At 47.7% G+C, this 18,826-nt stretch overlaps 1 protein-coding gene across 1 annotated transcript in view; it reads right to left on the reverse strand.

The window, feature by feature from the left end:
• Positions 1-10,267: 10,267 nt before the first annotated feature.
• Positions 10,268-18,826, reverse strand: part of COP1 (COP1 E3 ubiquitin ligase) — a gene marked incomplete at its 5' end in the record, with an annotated part of 128,964 nt that continues 120,405 nt past the window's right edge. Inside the window, 2 exons of the mRNA XM_082483356.1 lie at positions 10,268-11,404; positions 13,382-13,426. Of these exons, the coding sequence (XP_082339482.1) occupies positions 11,387-11,404; positions 13,382-13,426 (63 nt within the window). The 3' untranslated portion in view covers positions 10,268-11,386. The remainder of the gene's footprint in view (positions 11,405-13,381; positions 13,427-18,826) is intronic.

Below are 18,826 nucleotides of genomic sequence, written 5' to 3' on the forward strand. Positions count from 1 at the left end.
GCATGAAGGAGAGGTTTCTTGCCCAAGTCCCTTGGGGCAGGGTGGTTGGGTGTAAAACTGGCACGCTTTAATTCCCATGGTAGTAAAGCTGCAGGAAAAAGCAGGGTCAAGTGGGCTCCAAAGCTGTCACCACCTGCCTAAGACTACCTTTAATGAAACCTGTGGTGAAGCTGAGGAGCAACACACAAAGTCCCTTGCTCTTAAACATACTTCAGAGCAAAATACACCCCCCAAAAAAGGGAAACTTGCTTGTTTTGTAGCCAACACAAGAAGTTTTCCAAGGTACACCTCTGGAGGGGAGAGCATGTGGCTTGCAAAGGCTTGGATGGTCTGAAGGGGTCCCTGAGGACCACTCTGGGAAAAACTAGAGATCTTCTTATAGAAGTCTTTGGGGAGATCATTTCAAAGCTCTCTTTCCTCTCAGTGTTGCTTGTGCTGTTTCCAGCGCTTTGGGGCTCTGGGCCATAACCACCCATGTAGCCCGGCCACCCTCACGCTCCCCAAGCCTGCCTTGCTGATGCTAGCGGGAATTCAGCCTCAGCTGGACTCTCCGGGGGTTTCCAGGGATGGAATAACACGGTGCATTAGGGAAAAGCACCCTGTAGTGAACGAGACCTTTTGGGCTGGCCTGAAAACCCCAGGATCCCTTCCCTGGGTGGTCTCATTCGGGGAGAAGCCCAGCAGCGAGCTACCACTGTTTCCATCCCTCCCTTCCTGCTGCTCCTCTCCCAGCACAGCCCTCACATCACTGGCATCCCCCAGCTTTGAGCATCCCTACTATTTGCCCTGGATGTGCGGGGTGATGGGAACTGCCCTTGCAGAAGAAGTTTGAGAAATGGCATTTATTTCTTCTTCCATCCTTGATGTTTGGGATGGCGGCCCTGCGGGGAAGCTCTTATGCAGACCTATGTGTACGAAGTGAAACCACCTCTTGGCAGCAGTGATCCTTACATGTGCGCAGAGGAACAAGCCGGGGCTCCCAGCCTGAATTACCAGAAAATTAAACATATGTCCCCATTCACCCAGGCGAGGAAATAGACGTTGATCCATCCTGATTCCATCTACTTCAATTACAGCTGAGGGCAGGCACTGCCTTTCCCGCACGGAGACCCCGGGAAGGCTGAATAACCCCGGAGAGGTCTCCAGTCCGCAGCACTTTACCTGGGCAGGAGAGGACCCTGGGCACTGCAGCCCAAGTAAGACCCACGGCAGGGCATGCTTTGGGCCCCAGGAGGATGCTCACGGCTGTTGGAGGGTGCCTGGGGTCCTGGGGGGATGGTCAGGGCCCTGAGAGGTCTGCTCGAGGCCATGGGGGGGGGATGCTCAGGGCCGTGGAGGGTATACTCAGAGCCCTGGGGTGGATGCTTGGTGCACCAGAGGGATGCTCAGGGCCCCAGGGGGCTGACAGTACCCTGAATCACTTCCCCAAGAACTTGTAACACACACAGGGCTGCAGGTCCACGGATAATAAGAGGGAGCCTACCATAAACCAGGAGTGATATTAAAAAGGTTTGACTGTAATTGTGAAAGCAATAAACCCAAATCTTTAAATCCATCTAACACCCTACAATCAAAACCCCCAAATTATCTGCTATCACGCAACGGTTGAATGAAAGCGAGCACTGGCAGGGGCATGGAGAACAGCGCCAGAGTCACAAAACAGCACTGCAAAGTAGATGCGAGTTTCACAGCCAGGCAGCCCAGACACTTTATTGGTCCATAGCACCAAGACCTTAATCTTCCCAGTGATGGGCAGGGAAAGTCTGTCCCCAGCTTGCTGAAAAGAGCTCCCTTATTATAGGGGTTTGTGTTTCTGAGGGAGAAGAGAAATACCTTGAGATGCTCCAGCAGTGGGAAACGCAGACAAGCTCAGGTAGGAGATGCGCTGGCAGCTACAACTGGTGTTGCCCATGGGGGTGCCTCTGTCTTTGACATTGCTGGCAAGAAGCAAACGGCCTCGCTGCGAAGCCAGGGAAAATTTGTCTTTTTTGATGATGAAGCAGTTTGTCTAACCTTTCATATGTGAATAATAAATATTAATATTATTGTATAGCATCACCGTGAAGTCCAACTACTGCAGCTGGCGAGTGGCAGCTGACATGGCTGTATATGCAATGCTTATGAGGAGAGGACAGCTTTCAGAAAACAACCAATAAATCTGTGCTGAGAGATCAGTGGCAGCACATGAGAAACCAAATGTTTTTTTTTTTCATTTCACATTTTAAGGAAGAACACAACTTTGCTGCTGAGGGCATGGAGATCTGTTGCTTGTTGTGAAAGTCCCCAAGGATGGGACATCCCCTGGCTCTAAGTGTTGCTCATGTCCATCCTTCTCCATCCTCATCTCCTCTGCGAGCATCCCTGGGAGAGCCCCAGGAGAAGACAGTCGCCCATGGGGCAGCTCCAAGTTTGGTCACTGCTGCTGGGGGAAACAGCTGCGAAGCCGTGCCTCATCCTGGGTTTTCAGGGTGCTGCTGGCAGCAAGTTCTCTGCTCCTCCCCAGCATCAGCTGCATCCCAGTGCATTCAATGGCCCCTAAAGACAGTAAAGCACCTCAGATGGAGGTGTTGCTGCTATTGAAAAAGCCACATACTTCATTTCACCCTGATCTACAGGTGGGTGAGCTGCCAATTACCTCTCCATCCCATTCGAGATGGCCGGTGCCTGGACCCATGGGTCCATAGGGATAGTGGGGGGAGACGTGCCACCCTGCAAGGGCTCCTCTGAGGGCCCCTCTTGGAGCGCAGACCCCAGTGGAAGGCTTTGCACCTAAGCTGGGCTGGCAGTGCTATGGGACAGCACATTACCCCAACAGCACAGCGCTTCGCCATGGTGCTGTCACCCTGTAGCCTCAAAACACACTGCAAACTTGGAAAGTGACCAGTGGCACCCATGCTTAGCAGGACAGGGACACCAGCCTGCCCAGTGGGGGGGCTGCAGGCAGCAGCAGGGGATTTGGGCAAGCAGGGTGCGATGAGCAGGCAGGGACTGAGAGCTGGCATTGGGTTGAGCACTTCCTCTGCTAGCAAAACACAACCCAGCCTCTTTGGTGTGCTGAGGTTCTTCCACGCAAAGCAAGCTGGAAATTTCCCCCTGCTCCCAGAGCCAATGCAGGGGTGCCAAAAAGACCGTTTATTTAAGCCCAGCTGCTCTCATCTTGGCAACGCATAATGGTTCCCAGATTTGCAAATCACACTGGGTGCTTTGGGGCATTGCCTTCACTTTTTTTCCTCCACTTCCATGCCCCTGCTCGCAGGAGAAGGTGCAGCAGCAAGGCCACCCTTAGCTGCTCAGAAATACCCGGGGCAGCAATCTCCCCTCCCCAGGTGGGTGGCACTAGTTTGGTTTTTCTCCCTCTCTTCACCTGTCCAGGATAAGTGATGCCGATGCTAACACTTCATCATCATTAAAGCATCTTCACCGTGACAAGCCCTTGCTTTCTCATCTGTCAGCAGCGCTGGGCACTCACAGAGCATCTCCATCGCTGGAATAAATAGCCCTTAAAAGTGGAGGCAAGAGACAAACCGCCACTGGAGACTTGGAGCATCTGCGAGGTGGCAGGGGGGCCCTCATGGGAGAAGGCCCCAAATCCTCCTTTTCGGAAACCTTCCCCCGAATCCCCTACCTCCCCGGGAGCCACACCAACCCCGTAGTCAGCGCGCCGAAACCCATGGCTTTGCATCCCTGTAAGGAGAGGCTTTGCAGGCTCGCAGACAGACAAATAACTCCGTAAATAGCCACAGGGAAAACAGGCACCTGGGAGACATCGGTCCAAGGACCGTGCTAAATGCAAGGATTTTAAACCCTGATTTTTATTGCAAACAAACATAACGTGCTGCCAGTGCGATGGCTGGTATGGTGCAGCCAAGCGGAGAGGGTCTCCTTCTCTCTGTGCAGAAGAGGCCAAAAATCCTCCCAAATTGCTTCCTTATTACCTCGGGAGCCTTGTGCCTGGGTCAGATGGTGCTGGGAATGTCCCCTTGCTGGCTGCACGGTGCTGGGCTCCCTCTCCTTCCTCCTCCTGACCCCGTAAAGCAGAGGCAGCTTCACAGTGGGAACTCCGGCATCCCCCAGAAATGTTGAGCCTTCTGGGAGTTTTTAAAATGCAAAATGCCTTTTAGCACCGCTATTGCCACACACAAGGCTTTTAGATGTCACAGGAGTGTATTGAAGGAACCAAACCCCACGTGCAAACTTAAAATATATTAAAATGAAACTCTGGCAGCTCTGCTGCTGTTCAGCAGCCCTACGGCTGCCCCACAGATGAGACAAAGGAAGGATCTGCAACCCCATGCCTCTGCCTTGGGATAAGGCTGCGCCATCCCACCTTTGCCAGCAGGTTGGGCACATCCCAGGTGCTTCATGTGCCCCTCCAGCTTACCTGTGCAGAACTGTTTTCCCGTGAGAACCACCGCCATGGTGGTTGCATGGAGGCAAATTTCTGCCCATTTTACAGCTGGGTAAAACCAAGCCCAGAGGTAGCAAGGACAAGGCAGGAATTACCGGGATGGCTCAGCCCTTTGACCACCTTGATCATCACCTTTGCCAACAGACCGGCTAGTCCTGCCAAGCTGGGGGTGCCAGGGGGAAATTGTTCTGCAAGGAGCCAGAACAGGGGTACCAGCATTTCCATCACTTGGCTGTGCACAGGTTGTTAGGAATAAAAGATGATAAATAAAGATAAATGGAGGAGAGTGGAGCATGTCGGCAACCCTTCTCCATCATTCCTTTTCTTCCCTAAGCAGATCAAATTATGACCTGAAATCACTGAATACATATTTTATTATGTGGATAATTTAAAGGATGAGGGTGAGACAGAGAATTCATAAGGTACAGTCATGTTAGAAGACAAAGAGTTCCCATTAATCTCCTACGTGAAAAAACTGAACAGGAGAAAAAAAGGGGGAGCACAAGTTGTGCCACCCTCTCCTCCTCCTCGTTTTGGGTGAGCTGGGACTTATAGGGATGTCTTCTCCACTAACATCCGGACATAAGCTGCTCCTCATCTTAACATCTCACAAAATAGATGCAGTGCTCCTTCCCAGTCCCGCTGCCCTTTGCTAGCAACGTAAACCCAGCATATCACATTTAAAGAGCTTGGAAATTAGCTCTCCTACTCCTTTTCTGCGCAGAGCTGGGGAACAGAAGAGGGGGTTAGGATGCAGCCATACCTTCCCCCCAGTCCTGGGTAGGCCGCCCCATGTCCCCCACCAAGACACACAGCCACCAGCCCACCACTCGCCCTTGCCGGGGCTGTGCCTGGGGCAGCGCCATCGCGGTCTGCTGGGCTTTGGCCCATTTCACCCTGGCCCAGGCGCCTGTCTGGCACCAGCTCGAGCGTGAAGCTCTTATGACTTTGAGGGGTCAGCCCTGCTTTGCTTCCTCTCTACACCCCCCGCCCCATTAAGTCAGGGATCGCTCTGCACTCCACAGATCAATGCCAGCTTCAGGATGTTTTTCGGTCACCACATAACCAGTGAAGAGCTGCTGTCTCTTAATAACACTTTTAATAACAATAAAAATATATATATAAAATAAATAACTCTCTATAAAACAACTCTCTCTATTTTATGTGTAGCTGAGCCCTGGCACTGGGCTTGGGGGGGGGGGTGTGTGTCATCCCTGGAGGCAGCACCCCAGCATGTGCCTCTGACCTGGGACACCAGCGATGGGACAGGAGCAGCTAGGCTGGTGGCTTCTGACCAGCTCCGGCTCAGCTCTAAGAGGATGAAAGGAGTGTGTTTTCCCTCTTAAACACCTAAATGGTTTTATGGGGATTTTGACAAGTCAGATTAAGCACCATAATCAAGACAAACTTGTTGTTTAAATAAGGACCCTGAGGACAAATCAGAGCTGCTGAGTGTTTTCCCTACTCAACCCCGCACAACTCACAAGGGGAGGGTTGGGTGGTGGGATGAAGTGCCTGCAGGATGAGTTGCTCATCCTCTGGTGGTCACCATCCTCATCGTGAGGTCTGGAGAAGGGGACAGATGGGATGGTCAGGTGCCTTCACACCTCCGTGGCTCTGTCCATTGGAGCCCAACACCATGCTCATGGCTCTCTGCAACACCACAACGTTGGCCAGTCCCCTCTGGAAGGCTCATGATGCCGAGGGGGTTACAATGAGGTAACCTTTAAATGAACACATTTAATTTATGAATTATAAGATCCCAGGGCTGCTCTTCTTCCCAGCATGGTTCCCAGCATGGAGAAGGGCGATGGGAAGGCAGGCAGGCTGGAAGGGCTTGCTGGTTTGGGATTCATGTTGAGCTCACGCTGCTGGCTTGGTTTCAGCTGTCACATACTATTACTCATGCCTCCTGAGGATGGCCTTACTTTTTTTTTTTTTTTTTTTCTCTGAAAGTCTCCAAATTATTTTCCTTGGCTGCTTGAAAGGATTTTAAGAGACTAAGTGACAGCATGCTCCCCAGCCCTTGGAGGGATGAAGGCACCGGAGGGATTTTGGGGAGGTTAACAGGGTTAAAGATGCTCACGGAGCTCACACCCCTCTACTACTCATTCAAGTCTCCAGGTGAGAGCCAGTCCCATGGTCCCCACCACTACATTTTGGGAGTCAAACAAGAGCATCAAGGTTAATACATCTCCCTGAATGGACTGGGGAGACAGGAGACAGCAATACCTTTAAAAGAAGGCAAAACCGGGACACGAAAAAATTAACCTGCCTCTCTCTGCCTTTGCTGGTGCACGGATCAGAGGCTTTGGGCAAGCAGCTATCACAGACCAGATTGTTCTTCCTCCCCGCTCCCCAATGAGCTGTTTTCCACTGCAGACTGGAGCAGGCACATCGCACACATTTGCTATTCCAGGCAGATTAAAAGAGGCTATGATGGGTGCATGCAGTCCTCCTTCACCTGAGGAGCCCTGTGAGATGCTGCTGTCCTGGAAGAGCCAAAACCATCTTCCCTCCTTGCACTGCAGATCAGCCAAGGAAGGTTCATACTTTAGTTTTCTTTCTCATAATTTATTTCTAAAAGGTGTCAAAAAGCTTGCTTTTTCCCCCTCCCAAGAGTTTTTCCTGCTGCTCAATGTTATAGGATGAATTCTTGTCCTGCCCCTGCTGAGTAATGATGGCCAGCCATCAGCCAGAGCCAGATTTAAGGTGTGAAAGTTAAGCTGGAAAGATTCAAAACAGGTTGTTGGCAAAACCTACTCAACTCAAATGGCTCATTAACACATGGACCAGAGGAAGAAGTCTTGTTTTAACCTGACCCACATTTTAATTCCTTTATGAAGACATTAAAGACTAGAATACCCAAATACTGCTTTGTTGTTGAACAGAGATAAGGATGGGAAGACCCTCAACTTCAGGAACCCATTTGCAGCTCACTCTGAAAGCAAAACTAAAGCAAACTATGTGGGGACTAGGGCTACAGGTGCTTCTCTGAAAGGCAGAAGATGTAGGCTCTGGTCCTCATCTGATGAATCCTGCTACAATTCATGGCTTTCCACGGTCTTAAGCCCACCTTCCCACTAGCCAAACCCCTCGGTTCCTTGACATTTAAAGCAGGTGACAGTCGCCAAGCTCCTACAGATGCTCCGTAATAACCCTACACCCACAACCAAGCGCAGCACACAGGCTCTGCACTGCTGAAAGGAAGGCAAACCCCTCTTGGAGGAGGATCTTGTGAGGTTGGCCTCAAGAAAAAGAATCTTTGTGGGCAGCAGCAGGGACTGGCAGGAGGCAGGATGCAATTCCCTCTGCTGGACGCCAGTGTTAGCACAGCTGCCCTGCACACACGGATGCTGCTGACACACAAGATTTCTTTAAGGCAAATGCTGCAGTGAATGCTCTACTTTGCCCTCGGACTGCTGCACAGGTCCTTACTGGGGTGTTTCTGGCCTCTGAAAAGCAGTGAGAAAGGAAAGAGGACTTTTGAGCAAGGAAGGAGTTAGATTTGCCTTTCCAATTATCCACTGCTGTCACTATGACCTTCCATAGTTAAACAAAATTACCCTAAACAAACAAGGCTTCAGTGCTCGGGTCGAATGCTGGCATTAGCAGCCGTCTGCACTCACTGCTGAAGAGCCCTGACATATTGATATTAATTTAAATTTCCCCTTGACCGTCATTTTTGATTCCCTCCAGCACTGAACTTCTTTTTAGTACTGAGGCATGTTCCTCCTACTCTTCTATTAAATGCTTTAAAATTAATTAAAGGGGCTGGCTGGCCAGGCAGGGTTTTAAATTCCCTTTCTCAAAGAAAAATCTGACTCACCCAACACCTCTCGTAGGGACAAGAATGCTAGAGACAAAACCGTTACGGGGCAGCTTCCAGCCAAGGGCTTTGTAACCCTGTTCTTTCAAATGAAGAAAATGAGAATAATGACTCTAAGTGCCCACCATCTGCAATTAATTTCTGCAAGGAGAGCAGTTAAGCCCGGGAACAAGCTTCCCAGAGGGTCTTATTAATCTCTGATCCTTGCTCAGTTTTGCTGTGAACATCTCCAAGCCTTGGAGCAACCTCATCCAACTTTGAGGCAAGCCCTGCTCTGGGCAGAGGGTTGGACCAGAGACCTCCAGAGGTCCCTCTCAAACTCTATCACTCCTTAACTCTAAAAAGGCTGAAAACCTGATAGGGACCATTTGTTGAGGAGGCGACTAATTAAAAAAAAAAAAATTGAACAAATGCTGTTAAAAAAAGAAAAAGATTACAGTAAGTAATTATATGCGACTTAATATGTCAACTGCAAAGAGTTACCTGAAGGAAAGAAAATTAAGGGGATTAAAATAAGAAGCGTACCACTTGTGACAAAGAGACAAAGACAAAAAATGCCATCAACTTGTGTTTATGAGCTGCTGTGTTTCTAATTAGGGCCAGACACCAAATTTGCATTTTATCTTGATTGAAACAGAATGAAAACCAAAAAAATAAAAGGCAGCCAATGTTAAACTGTTTTCCCTGTTTAATTCAAGGGGTAACCTTACAACATTCAAAATAGCTGCTTTTTTCTTCTGTTTTTAAAATCTCAGCTTCATTGGAGTGATTTCAATTTAAAACACGGAGGACTTTCAAGTAGGGGCAGAGAAGGAATGAGGTCATCTGCCAAGCAACGGCTGCACGGCACAGAGCATGGGTACAACAACAGCTTGCAAAATAAATGAGTAGGCATCAATAAACAAGCCACAGGCTGAGGGAAACCCATGCCTGAAACCAGGGGAAGAGGCAAAAGCAGTAGCCATTATTCCTTGTGCCAGCCCCGCCTTCAGAGATGGCTGGCTGAGAAGAATGCTCTGCGAGCCCCGCACAGTCACCCAGCACCAAATTCTCTCAAAAATGAAGCAAAATGGAAATCAAGCTAGTGCTCACTGGGACACATCAGCTGCCATCAGACAGAAGGAACCAATTTCCTTTCCTTCTGCCACAATCCTTCTGACTCGGGTGACTCACATGATGGAGACCTGCAGATAGCACCTCAGAGCAGGACATGTGCTAGCATGGTCTCCTCTCGTTGCTCTCACCTGCCACTGGCATGCCAGAAACCATGGAAGAAAACTAGCATGCAGCATCTGGGGGCCATCCACACGTCTCCTGGAGCTGAGCATCATGTTGTTCCCCACTGGACAAGACTCTCCAGAAGCCAACAGCAATTTCAGTGTGTCCCACACCCTTCTAAGCTGAGAGCCACAGCTGTTGGTTGAAGGAGCATCTAAGTCCCCTGTGGCCCCACTGGAAACAGTCACTAGCGTTGAATCAGGACATGATCTGCCCTGACTCTGCTGTAAGGCTTCATCCCTGCTCCTTTGTTCATACCCACAAGAGCATCCTTGTTTTTCTTTTCTGTCCTGTGACCAAGGGATGTCAAAAGATCTCTCAACCCTTGCAGGAAGGTCAGAATCAGGCTTTTAACACTTGGAAGACACGAGACAACTTTCACATCCCACCATCAGTTACAGCTCCTTGATGAGTGGCCCAAGACTGCAGCAGGACCTTGCTTTGGTGATAGAGAGTGAAGTCCCTGCAGCAACCTCAGCCTCAGAGGCGCAAGGGAGACTACATGTACTGCAATGAACAAATGCAGAGAGATTCTGTTTGCAAACCAAAACGCTTCCTACAGGTATCACTGTATACATTGCACCTTTGTCACCGGCAGCTAGGAAAAGACGCTACGCCCACCAATTCCACTTTCAAGCTTAATGAGTTCTGGCAGCAATCCTGACAGCTCAGCATGACTGCTACTCACGAAGACCGTCTGCACCTTCTCGCTCCTCCTGCTATCCTGCCAACAAAGCAACAACGACTCTTAGCATCATGGTTTATTCCCCCTCCGTATGTACAATTAAGTGTATGCATGACCATTAAAAATAAGGCTACTTATATCATGGCTCTGAAACACATTACAAACCAACTTCATCCCCTCTCTTATTACAACATTCAAAACGCTTGGCTTCCATGGTGTGCAGAGAGGGGCAAACACAACCAGACCACACGGGCGATTAAGTGGTGCAGGGCTTTGGTAACTGGATCTAGAAGCTTCCTCCTCTAGCTGAAATAGTCAAACACAGCCAGGTCAGTGTGTGTAAGATTGTTATCCCACAACCTCTCGGTGAGGTCAGTCCAGGTCCCAGGCAACTGCAGGTCACCTCATCTCAGCATGTTGCTGGTGGCAGGCAGCAGAGAGGCCCAGGCTCGTGTGGAAAAGGACAACATACTTCTCTCCTTTGGAGCTGCCCCTTTCGGTTGAGGCAGGGGTGTAAGGAGAGGAGGAAGGGGAAGCTGCCCTTCTCTTCTTGATGACCAGAGGACTTCAGTCTCCAGAGGTGTCAACCTGGGTGACATTTCTCAGTATTTAATGCATTAAAAAGAAATAAAAAAAAAAAAAAATCAAAGGAACAAGTGAACCATATCGTTATGGGATCTCAAAGCAGATTGCTTGCATGTCCAGGTAAGGCTTAGAGACTTTCTTTTTCCAATGGGAATGAAGGAACAGTCCAGGTGAAAGTAACCAGAGATGTGCAACTGAGAACAGCCCTGTGTGGTCCTGTAAGCTCCCTTCCCAAGTAAATCTGTTCCCATATGCAACAAGAGAGAATCTTCCAGCTTCAGCTTGTGGCTCAATAAATTTTATTATTCCTTTTTGTTTTTATTTAAAAGAATTTGTTTTCCTATCATAAAAATTAGACAACCATACCACCACCAGCAGCAGCAGCAAAGTCTGTGGAGTTAATGTTGATGGCAGACAGTTCACTGGCGTTTCCAGTGTCTCAAAATGTCCTAGAAAGTCCATAAATGGAAAAAAACCCAAACATGATGGTTTTGGAGAGGAACATCAAGGTGGTTTCGGTTTCTTGTCCTGCTGAGGATCCCAGATGAATACTGTAGCATATCAGCAGGACCAAGTACCTCATGCCTTGAGAGAAAACCCTTCATACCAGCTCCAGTACCTGATTAGTAAGGAAGACGAGACATTTAGAATAGCAATTTATGACATTCATTATCTCCTACATCAGCATATAGATCACTAAGACAGGACTGACCTTTCCGTCTCCACCCCTTACCCTTTATTCACCAGCATGCAATAATATCACGCAAATGGGATAAGCGCTTGGCAAGGATCCCGATTTTGATGTTTGCTTGCACTAGGATAAATTATGGCACGAAGCAAAACCATCCACAGTTGTCTCATTTCCATTCATCCCAATCAACCAGCTCTCAGAAATCTTGTAATGGAGATCAGAGATTTTGTCCTCTCAGCCCTCTGTGCTCACATTTCCCTTGTCCATGCTAAGATGGTGCAGCAGCCTCTGAAGGCATGGTCTAGAAATGGCCAAAGAAAAGTAACTATGAGGGCTGTCATCTGCAGAGTGATTTGCACAGCCTGTATTAACCCAGGGTGCTCTTACTGGAGAAAGGACTAGAGCTTTAGCCCATGGGTGCTGGCTGGCATGGCATCTGCCCCCAGATTGGAAAGGGTTTGTGGAAACCCAGTTGTTTCCCAGACTATCCCACCTTCCCCCTGTTTGCTGCCAAAGGCAAATGGAAATACCAGAGTTCTGACAGCCCTGGCTGTTTGCATATTCCTCTGTCTACCTTCTCTCATTAACAAGCAAACTGCATGAGCAAAACCTCTCCTCTCTAATCACTGTTCTCTTGCTGCTGGATTCACTTCAAGGTATCAAAAGCATCTGTGCATTTTGCCCATTTTACTAAGAAGGAAGTGACCAAAGTAATGAGCAACCAGTTCCACAGCCTGCTAAATAAATTGCCTAGGAATGAGCGGCTACAGCATCACACGCTGCAAGAGGGGGAGTAACCAGGCCACTCGTGGCCTAGAAAGGAGAAAAAAAAAAATAAAAATCTTGACATGCAGTCAAACACAGACCACTGGGGTCTCCCCTCGCTCCTGCTTTTTTTGTGATTTTTCTGGTCTGGCTCCAGAGATCTGCTATCATCAGATGGATGCGAGGAGAAATCAGGATGAGGACCTCAGCTTCACGAGAGCGACAATTCAGTGTGTAACTTTGCAAAAAGCAAGTAAACCCCTTTGTCAGCAGCTGCAGACAGCTGCCAGGGCTCTGGGCTACAAGCTTGCAGTGTTGACCACCAAGCCTCAAATGCATGGTGGAGATCAATGCTGCTGTGTACAATTTGGGATGGCATCAGACCTGGGGTACTCTGGAGGATCAGCACCAGCCTGGGTTTGGGTACTGGTTTTGCTTGGCTATCTGATAGACATGTAAAGAATGCCAAAGTCTTTTCCTTATTACTTGACATTTCATGTATAGAAATACATTGAACAGATACTCCGGAAGGCTTTTATTTCAAGTGTTGAAAACCTGGCAAAACGCTGGCTTCTCAGTGCACAAGAAAGGCTGTTGCTTTCACAAAACCCCGTGCTGGCAGCTGCTGTCTGTTACAGCCAGTCTAGGCATCAGGAGTAAGCAAAGCGAGGCAGCATCCCTGCTCATTTCAAACATTGCTCCAGCTGGCTGCACATCAGGAGCTCAGCTTTCAGCTCTGCTGCACCCCATGTTGGCGGCAGCAGCAGTAGGAGCACAGGCTCTGGTTAACGCTGGTGAGTTAACGTGCAGCCTCTGCTGCCACAAAAACCAGCACGAGCCTGAGTAGATGCTTGTACCAGACTCTGTGCTACTGGGATCCTGAGGAGTGGTGGAGGAAAAGCCAGTGCTGGACAGCTGCCAGCAGCTTTTCTACACCTTGCTTTAACTCTGTTTCATTGCTGGTGCACTGTCTGCCCGCTCCACCATGTGCCAGAGGCAAATACATCATTTAAATTACAAAGTTCTACAGTTGGGATGACCTCTTCTAATGGTTTCTCCTGGCTGTACGGTTTCTTTGACCTTGCTCTTTACTAAGAACAGATTCAAACGTTTAAAGAGGAGATGCATGAAATAACTTACCTTAATTGTACCCTGACTGTTAGCAGCAATCAACACATTGGATTCCTGGAAAAAAAGAAGAGGCACTATCAATCTCATTGTTTTGGTTTTTTTTCTTTTTTTTTTTTTTTTTGGAAGAAGCAGCAGAGAAGCAGCAGTTGTTTTTATCTTTAACATTAGAAGTATATCTAATTTCAAAGGGACTTCACTCTTTCCATTTCCAAGATGCTTCCAAGGCTAAAAGTCTTTACAGAAGTTATATTACCTTGCAGAATTAGAAAGCAATAATCCTTAGTGCTTGTACAGAGCTCTGAATCTCCAAAGCAATTTACAAACATGAATTAATCCTTACAGTCTCTCTGTGAAGTGGGCAAGTAATAATAATCATTTTCATCTTTTGGCAGTGTATGGACAAAGGTCTCCAGTGCCCTAACTAAACCGACTAATCACCATGACAAAACCTCTCCAGCTCCGAGGCCACACCACCTCTCCCACAGCCAAGAGGTTTCAGACAAGTAAAACAAAAAAGGAGAAGAGATTAGAGAGCAACAGCAGATACACCCAGCTTGGAAGGGAAGATAAACAGGATTCCAGCCCTGCTCTATTCCGAAAGGCAGCATCTATTTACCTCCTGCCAATCGGTGGTGTTGCCTTTGGATATACCCTGGTTGTCTGCAAATTACTGGTCTGCTGCATCAGTCAGGCAACCCCCAGGCAAAAACTGGGTGCCAGCTGCAGACAGAAGACAGCCTCTACCCTTCAAACTGCATTCCTGATGCGACCAGCAAGTGCAGACACACCCTCCCAAACCACAAAATCATTCAGACAGAGGAAAATCCAAAGGAACCAGATGGTGCCAATAAACCTAAAGCACGTAAGTGCTAGGGATGCTGGCAACAACCCTGGCGACATCAAGGTTGAACCACTGCTCCCAGACTGGTGTCCTGCATCTGTCCTTGCACCAGCAGTTGTAGTGTATGCTGCCAAACTGCCCGCTGTGAACTGTTTTCTCTAGAGACAGCTGATATCTTTTCTCAGACACATTTTTCAATTTCTCTCTCTGCTGCTATCTATCCCAAGACAAACTTGCTGTAATTATCCCATCACTTAACACATGCATTTTTAATAAACTCAGTGACTAGAATACACCCTGCTCCAAAGGGAGCAGAAAGCCAGCTCGACCCAGCCCCAACGGGGTTGCACGCTGCCTCACCATGAGGTTCAAGACTTTGCACAGCCAGCAGCTTCAAAGCAAAGGGAGACAAATCCTTTTCAATGCAAAAACTCACTTATCAGGTAAGAGTAGCCTTGTGGTGGATCACTGGGCTAATTGTTATAGATAAGACTTGTTCACCCTGGTACAGTCATTAGGGGATTAGTTAAGGCTCCTGATATCATCTCACCAATGGTCCTCCAAGTCAAAGCTCCTGAAAAGAAAGTATATCCTCAAAGCAAGCATATACTCTAATTTCCATTAATTTGATGGCTAAAAGAGTCTAATCCTGTGAACTGCCCGGCTTCTGGTTAACAGCATTACAATCAAAACCCACCGGGGGGGAATACAGATATAAATGTGATTTGGGGACTAACACAGAGACCAGGATGCCTGACAGGATTTTGGAGGCAAGGGGGAAACACCAGCAGCTATCTAGCGCGCAGTGCAAGAAAATTGAACTCCTGAGTACACATGATCCAGGGCTTGAATGATTCCTGTTTGCACTGTGAGTGATCAGTAATTCATCCTGCTGCTGCAGTCTGCTGGGGTACCACTGTAAATGAACTCTGGTTCAATGAACAGTTTTACCTGCTAAATAAAATAAAAACGCCAGAGGGTAATATACTCTCACTCCCTTGTTCTTCAGAAGCCACTGTTTTTTTTTCAGCAGGGTCTGAGCTAATCACTGCTCTGCTGCTTTCATCCACAACCACGAGATGCGAACGGGAGCAGACAGCAGCAAAATTAGCACCAAATCTGTCATCGAACAGTGACTTGCTTGTTAAGGCACTCTAGCACTGCTTCCCCGGGAACATAGCTAAGTAACCTGTTTTCGATCATCTAAAAAAACAATTCTCGTCCTTTCGTGTTCCCTGTAAAACAGCCAATATATTCAACATGTTAAACACCTAAGCAAGTCGTGAAGTTGCTTAGATCTGTAGGTTTGTAACTCACAACAGCTGTGTGGATGTTGAACCAATCCTTTTTCCAGGACGTGGATGAATGGAGTCACCACGTGCTCAAAGACAACCACTATGACCACTTAGCTGGCTGAATACCTATTTCCCCTACTGCACCACTACAAGCAGGTATCACCATCCATTGTGGTTGCGTGTTTTACTTTACCATAATCACTGTGTAGGGCAAGAAGGCTGAAAGGCTGGAATAGGTTGCCCAGAGAAGTTGTGGATGCCCCATCCCTGGAAGTGTTCAAGGCCAGGTTGGATGGGGCTTTGAGTACATGGTCTAGTGGGAGGTGTCCCTGCCCACGGCAGGGGGGTTGGAACTAGATGATCTTTAAGGTCCCTTCCAACCTAAACCATTCTTTGATTCTATGCCTCCGAAATTTGTCTGCAGGAGCCAGAAACTCCCAAAGCAGAGGCAGGGGGTATGGTGGAGATCCACCCTGACTGAATAGTCCTGCTCTGAAGAAATCAGTTATTGAAATGACTCTTTTACACATACACCTCCTTCTATAGGTGGTTAGCACCTGTAGCCCTTCCTGACAGGAGAGGCAGAAGGTGCCAGCTGCCTTTGCTAAAACAAGATTGAAGAAAAAAACAAAACCAAACCAAACACAACAAAAATCAAGAGATGAGGGTTTCCTGCCTGGCAAGCAATAGCATTTTGTTCCATGCAGCTGCTAATCTCAAGTATTACTGCACCCCAGTGGAAAGCCACTGATTGCGAAACCTGATGAAATGTGGCAACCTCTCATCTGCACATCAAGGCAGATAAGGAGCAATTGGTGGATATGTGGTGCGGTGCACTCGGGTCCCCTGCGATGAGATAACATGGCATCTCAACGAGCCAGGGACAGCCATAAAACTGATGGGAGACAGCTTAAGAGTTTTGGTCCTGTTAAGTCAACAGAAAAGAGCAAGGCTCTAGTGATGTCAAAAGTATGCATCTTTTTGTCTCCTGGCATTACGTATGAATTTAGAAAGATTAATTGACAAATGTAGGTGCATCTCAGGAGTCAGTCAAGATTAACAGAGCGTGCTGGTCCAGAACAGGTCTAAGATGCTCCAGAGCTGAAGTCCTGTACTAAGACTTATAAACAGCCTTCCACACATGCCAACTTTTTCCTCGACTGCAGAGACAGTATTATGGGAAGTCTGAAGGACAGTTCCTTGACATTGGGAAGGACTTGACTCTACCACAAATCTTTGTTATTGCCTACAGACTGGACGCATATCCACACAGAGGTAGGCATTATGCAAAATGAAGTTGTAAATCAGCCCTGAGAGCACAGACAGATCAGACAGAAGCACCTCAGTCCTGATCCTGACACATCTCCTGGACATGGCACTGGATGAACATGACTGATCCACCCACAGGAACTTAGGAGCATTTGCCCTTGGGATTTGAAGGGACTTTCATTGATTGTGCCAAAAGAAAAAAAATTCTGCAGCACATTCTTGATGGCAAACAAAAACAAAATCAAATTTAGGACCTTCCTGAGTGGATGAGCTACCTGCTACATTTATCATTTGAAGGAATTATTCACCCAGTGACAGCTGGGTTTTGAAGCACACTGATTTCTTTCCCTCCTAGATGAGCCCTGTATTTGGATGGCCCTGGGGAAGCAATTTGTACAGGGAAGGAAGGGAGGAGAAGGAAAGTCTGGCTGACTGCTGGTATTCATGCAAGAGCAGCCGGCATTAAGAGAATCAGAAACGCTCTGGATGTTTCATGAAGCTTGAGGAAACTCAGCTGAACAACTGAAAATTGTCAGAGCTGCTTCAGTGCAATAGGGAGTGAAAAGACAGCTGAGGTTGTAGCTCTTCCACTTTTTCTTTACATCTTTGTGCAAGAAAACATTGGGGGGCGCAAATCAAAGTCGCTCCAAATGGACAGCTGTTAAAACCACACATGCATCTCCTTGGAGGGACACACAGAGATATTCACGTAGACTTAACTCTATGGGGCAAGCAAAAGCTCCAGACAGACCCTCTAGCTAAGCTGTAAACACATCCTTCCAGTAACTGCAAGGCTCATCTCTCTCATCCCTCTTCATTAATAAAGAGCCACTGTGAACACCCGCCTGCAGCCACAGTACTCCAGGAGTTAAGCACTCCTCTCTCGCCAGCAGGCTCATGCAAAATCACAGCTGAGTATTTCATTGTTTTCCTTTCCTGACACAAAATCCAACCCCATCCCAAAGGGGCTTAAAATAGGCAAGATCACTCACATCTTTTTTTTATTTTCCTTTAATATAATAATTCGTGAGACCATTCCTCCTCCATTACCCCACATATATCAATCCTTAAAGTCAACTTCAGAAGTTCGCACCATCTGGTGCAAGTTTCCCTGAAGGAAAAGCTGGAACATGGCCTACACAAGAGGAGGAGCCTGGATGCTGACTTTGAAATATCTTGCCCCCCCCCCCCCCCCCCCCCCCGTAGAGAGTGAAACTGCGAATCAGAACATTTATGTGTGAACATAACCTCTACTTTTACAGTTTGTAGACGCAGCAGTTTTACAAAAGCTAGCTTTACCAGGAACAGTCAGACTACTTGAAGGCTGAGAATTGCACTGGGTAGCTAACAACCATGGCTTTGACCACGTAAGCCAACACATTAAAAGATGTAGCAGCACTCCTCCATGTTGTTAGCCCAACAAAACTAACCTTGAAATAAACTTACCCAACTGTGTTCCTTGCAAGGCCTGTGCTGAGGAAGGAAGAAAGTCTGGCTAAAGGAGAAATGGTACAACGTGAACTTATTTCTTACTTTTATGGTCTCTCCTACCTTGCACTGGTACCAGCAATAACACAACGGGCTGAAGAAGTTGTTCATTAAGAAGATTAGGATGCAAGATGTTTCTCTTCAAATTGTATGTGCACGTGTTCACCTGATGGACTGGAAATCATATCTGGGACTTTCATGGTATTATGAATAATTGCAGGCCATGAAGTTTGTGCCTCTTATCTCCCCTTTTCTGCACAAATAAAGCATATTCGCCTCAAACTTCCAGCACAGCCATCATTGAGGTAAGCGTGAATTTTCTGGATTTTCAGCAAGGTTTGTTCTATGGTTTCACAGTTGGGATTCTTAAAGATCTTATTTTAAATTAACTTCTCACCTTCCCACCCCAGCAGACATTTTTGCTAACGAAGGGCTAGTTCATCAGCAATTCTCTTTCAAGCAGACAGACTCACTGCCAACAAACCCTGAACGCTCAGTCAAAGGAACTGGAGCCTAATTAAGCAGTCATTGATACAATGGGAAAATATACCGGGTGAGAAA

Source organism: Vanellus vanellus (assembly GCF_965231255.1).
Source record: "Vanellus vanellus genome assembly, chromosome: 5".
NCBI lineage: Eukaryota > Metazoa > Chordata > Aves > Charadriiformes > Charadriidae > Vanellus > Vanellus vanellus.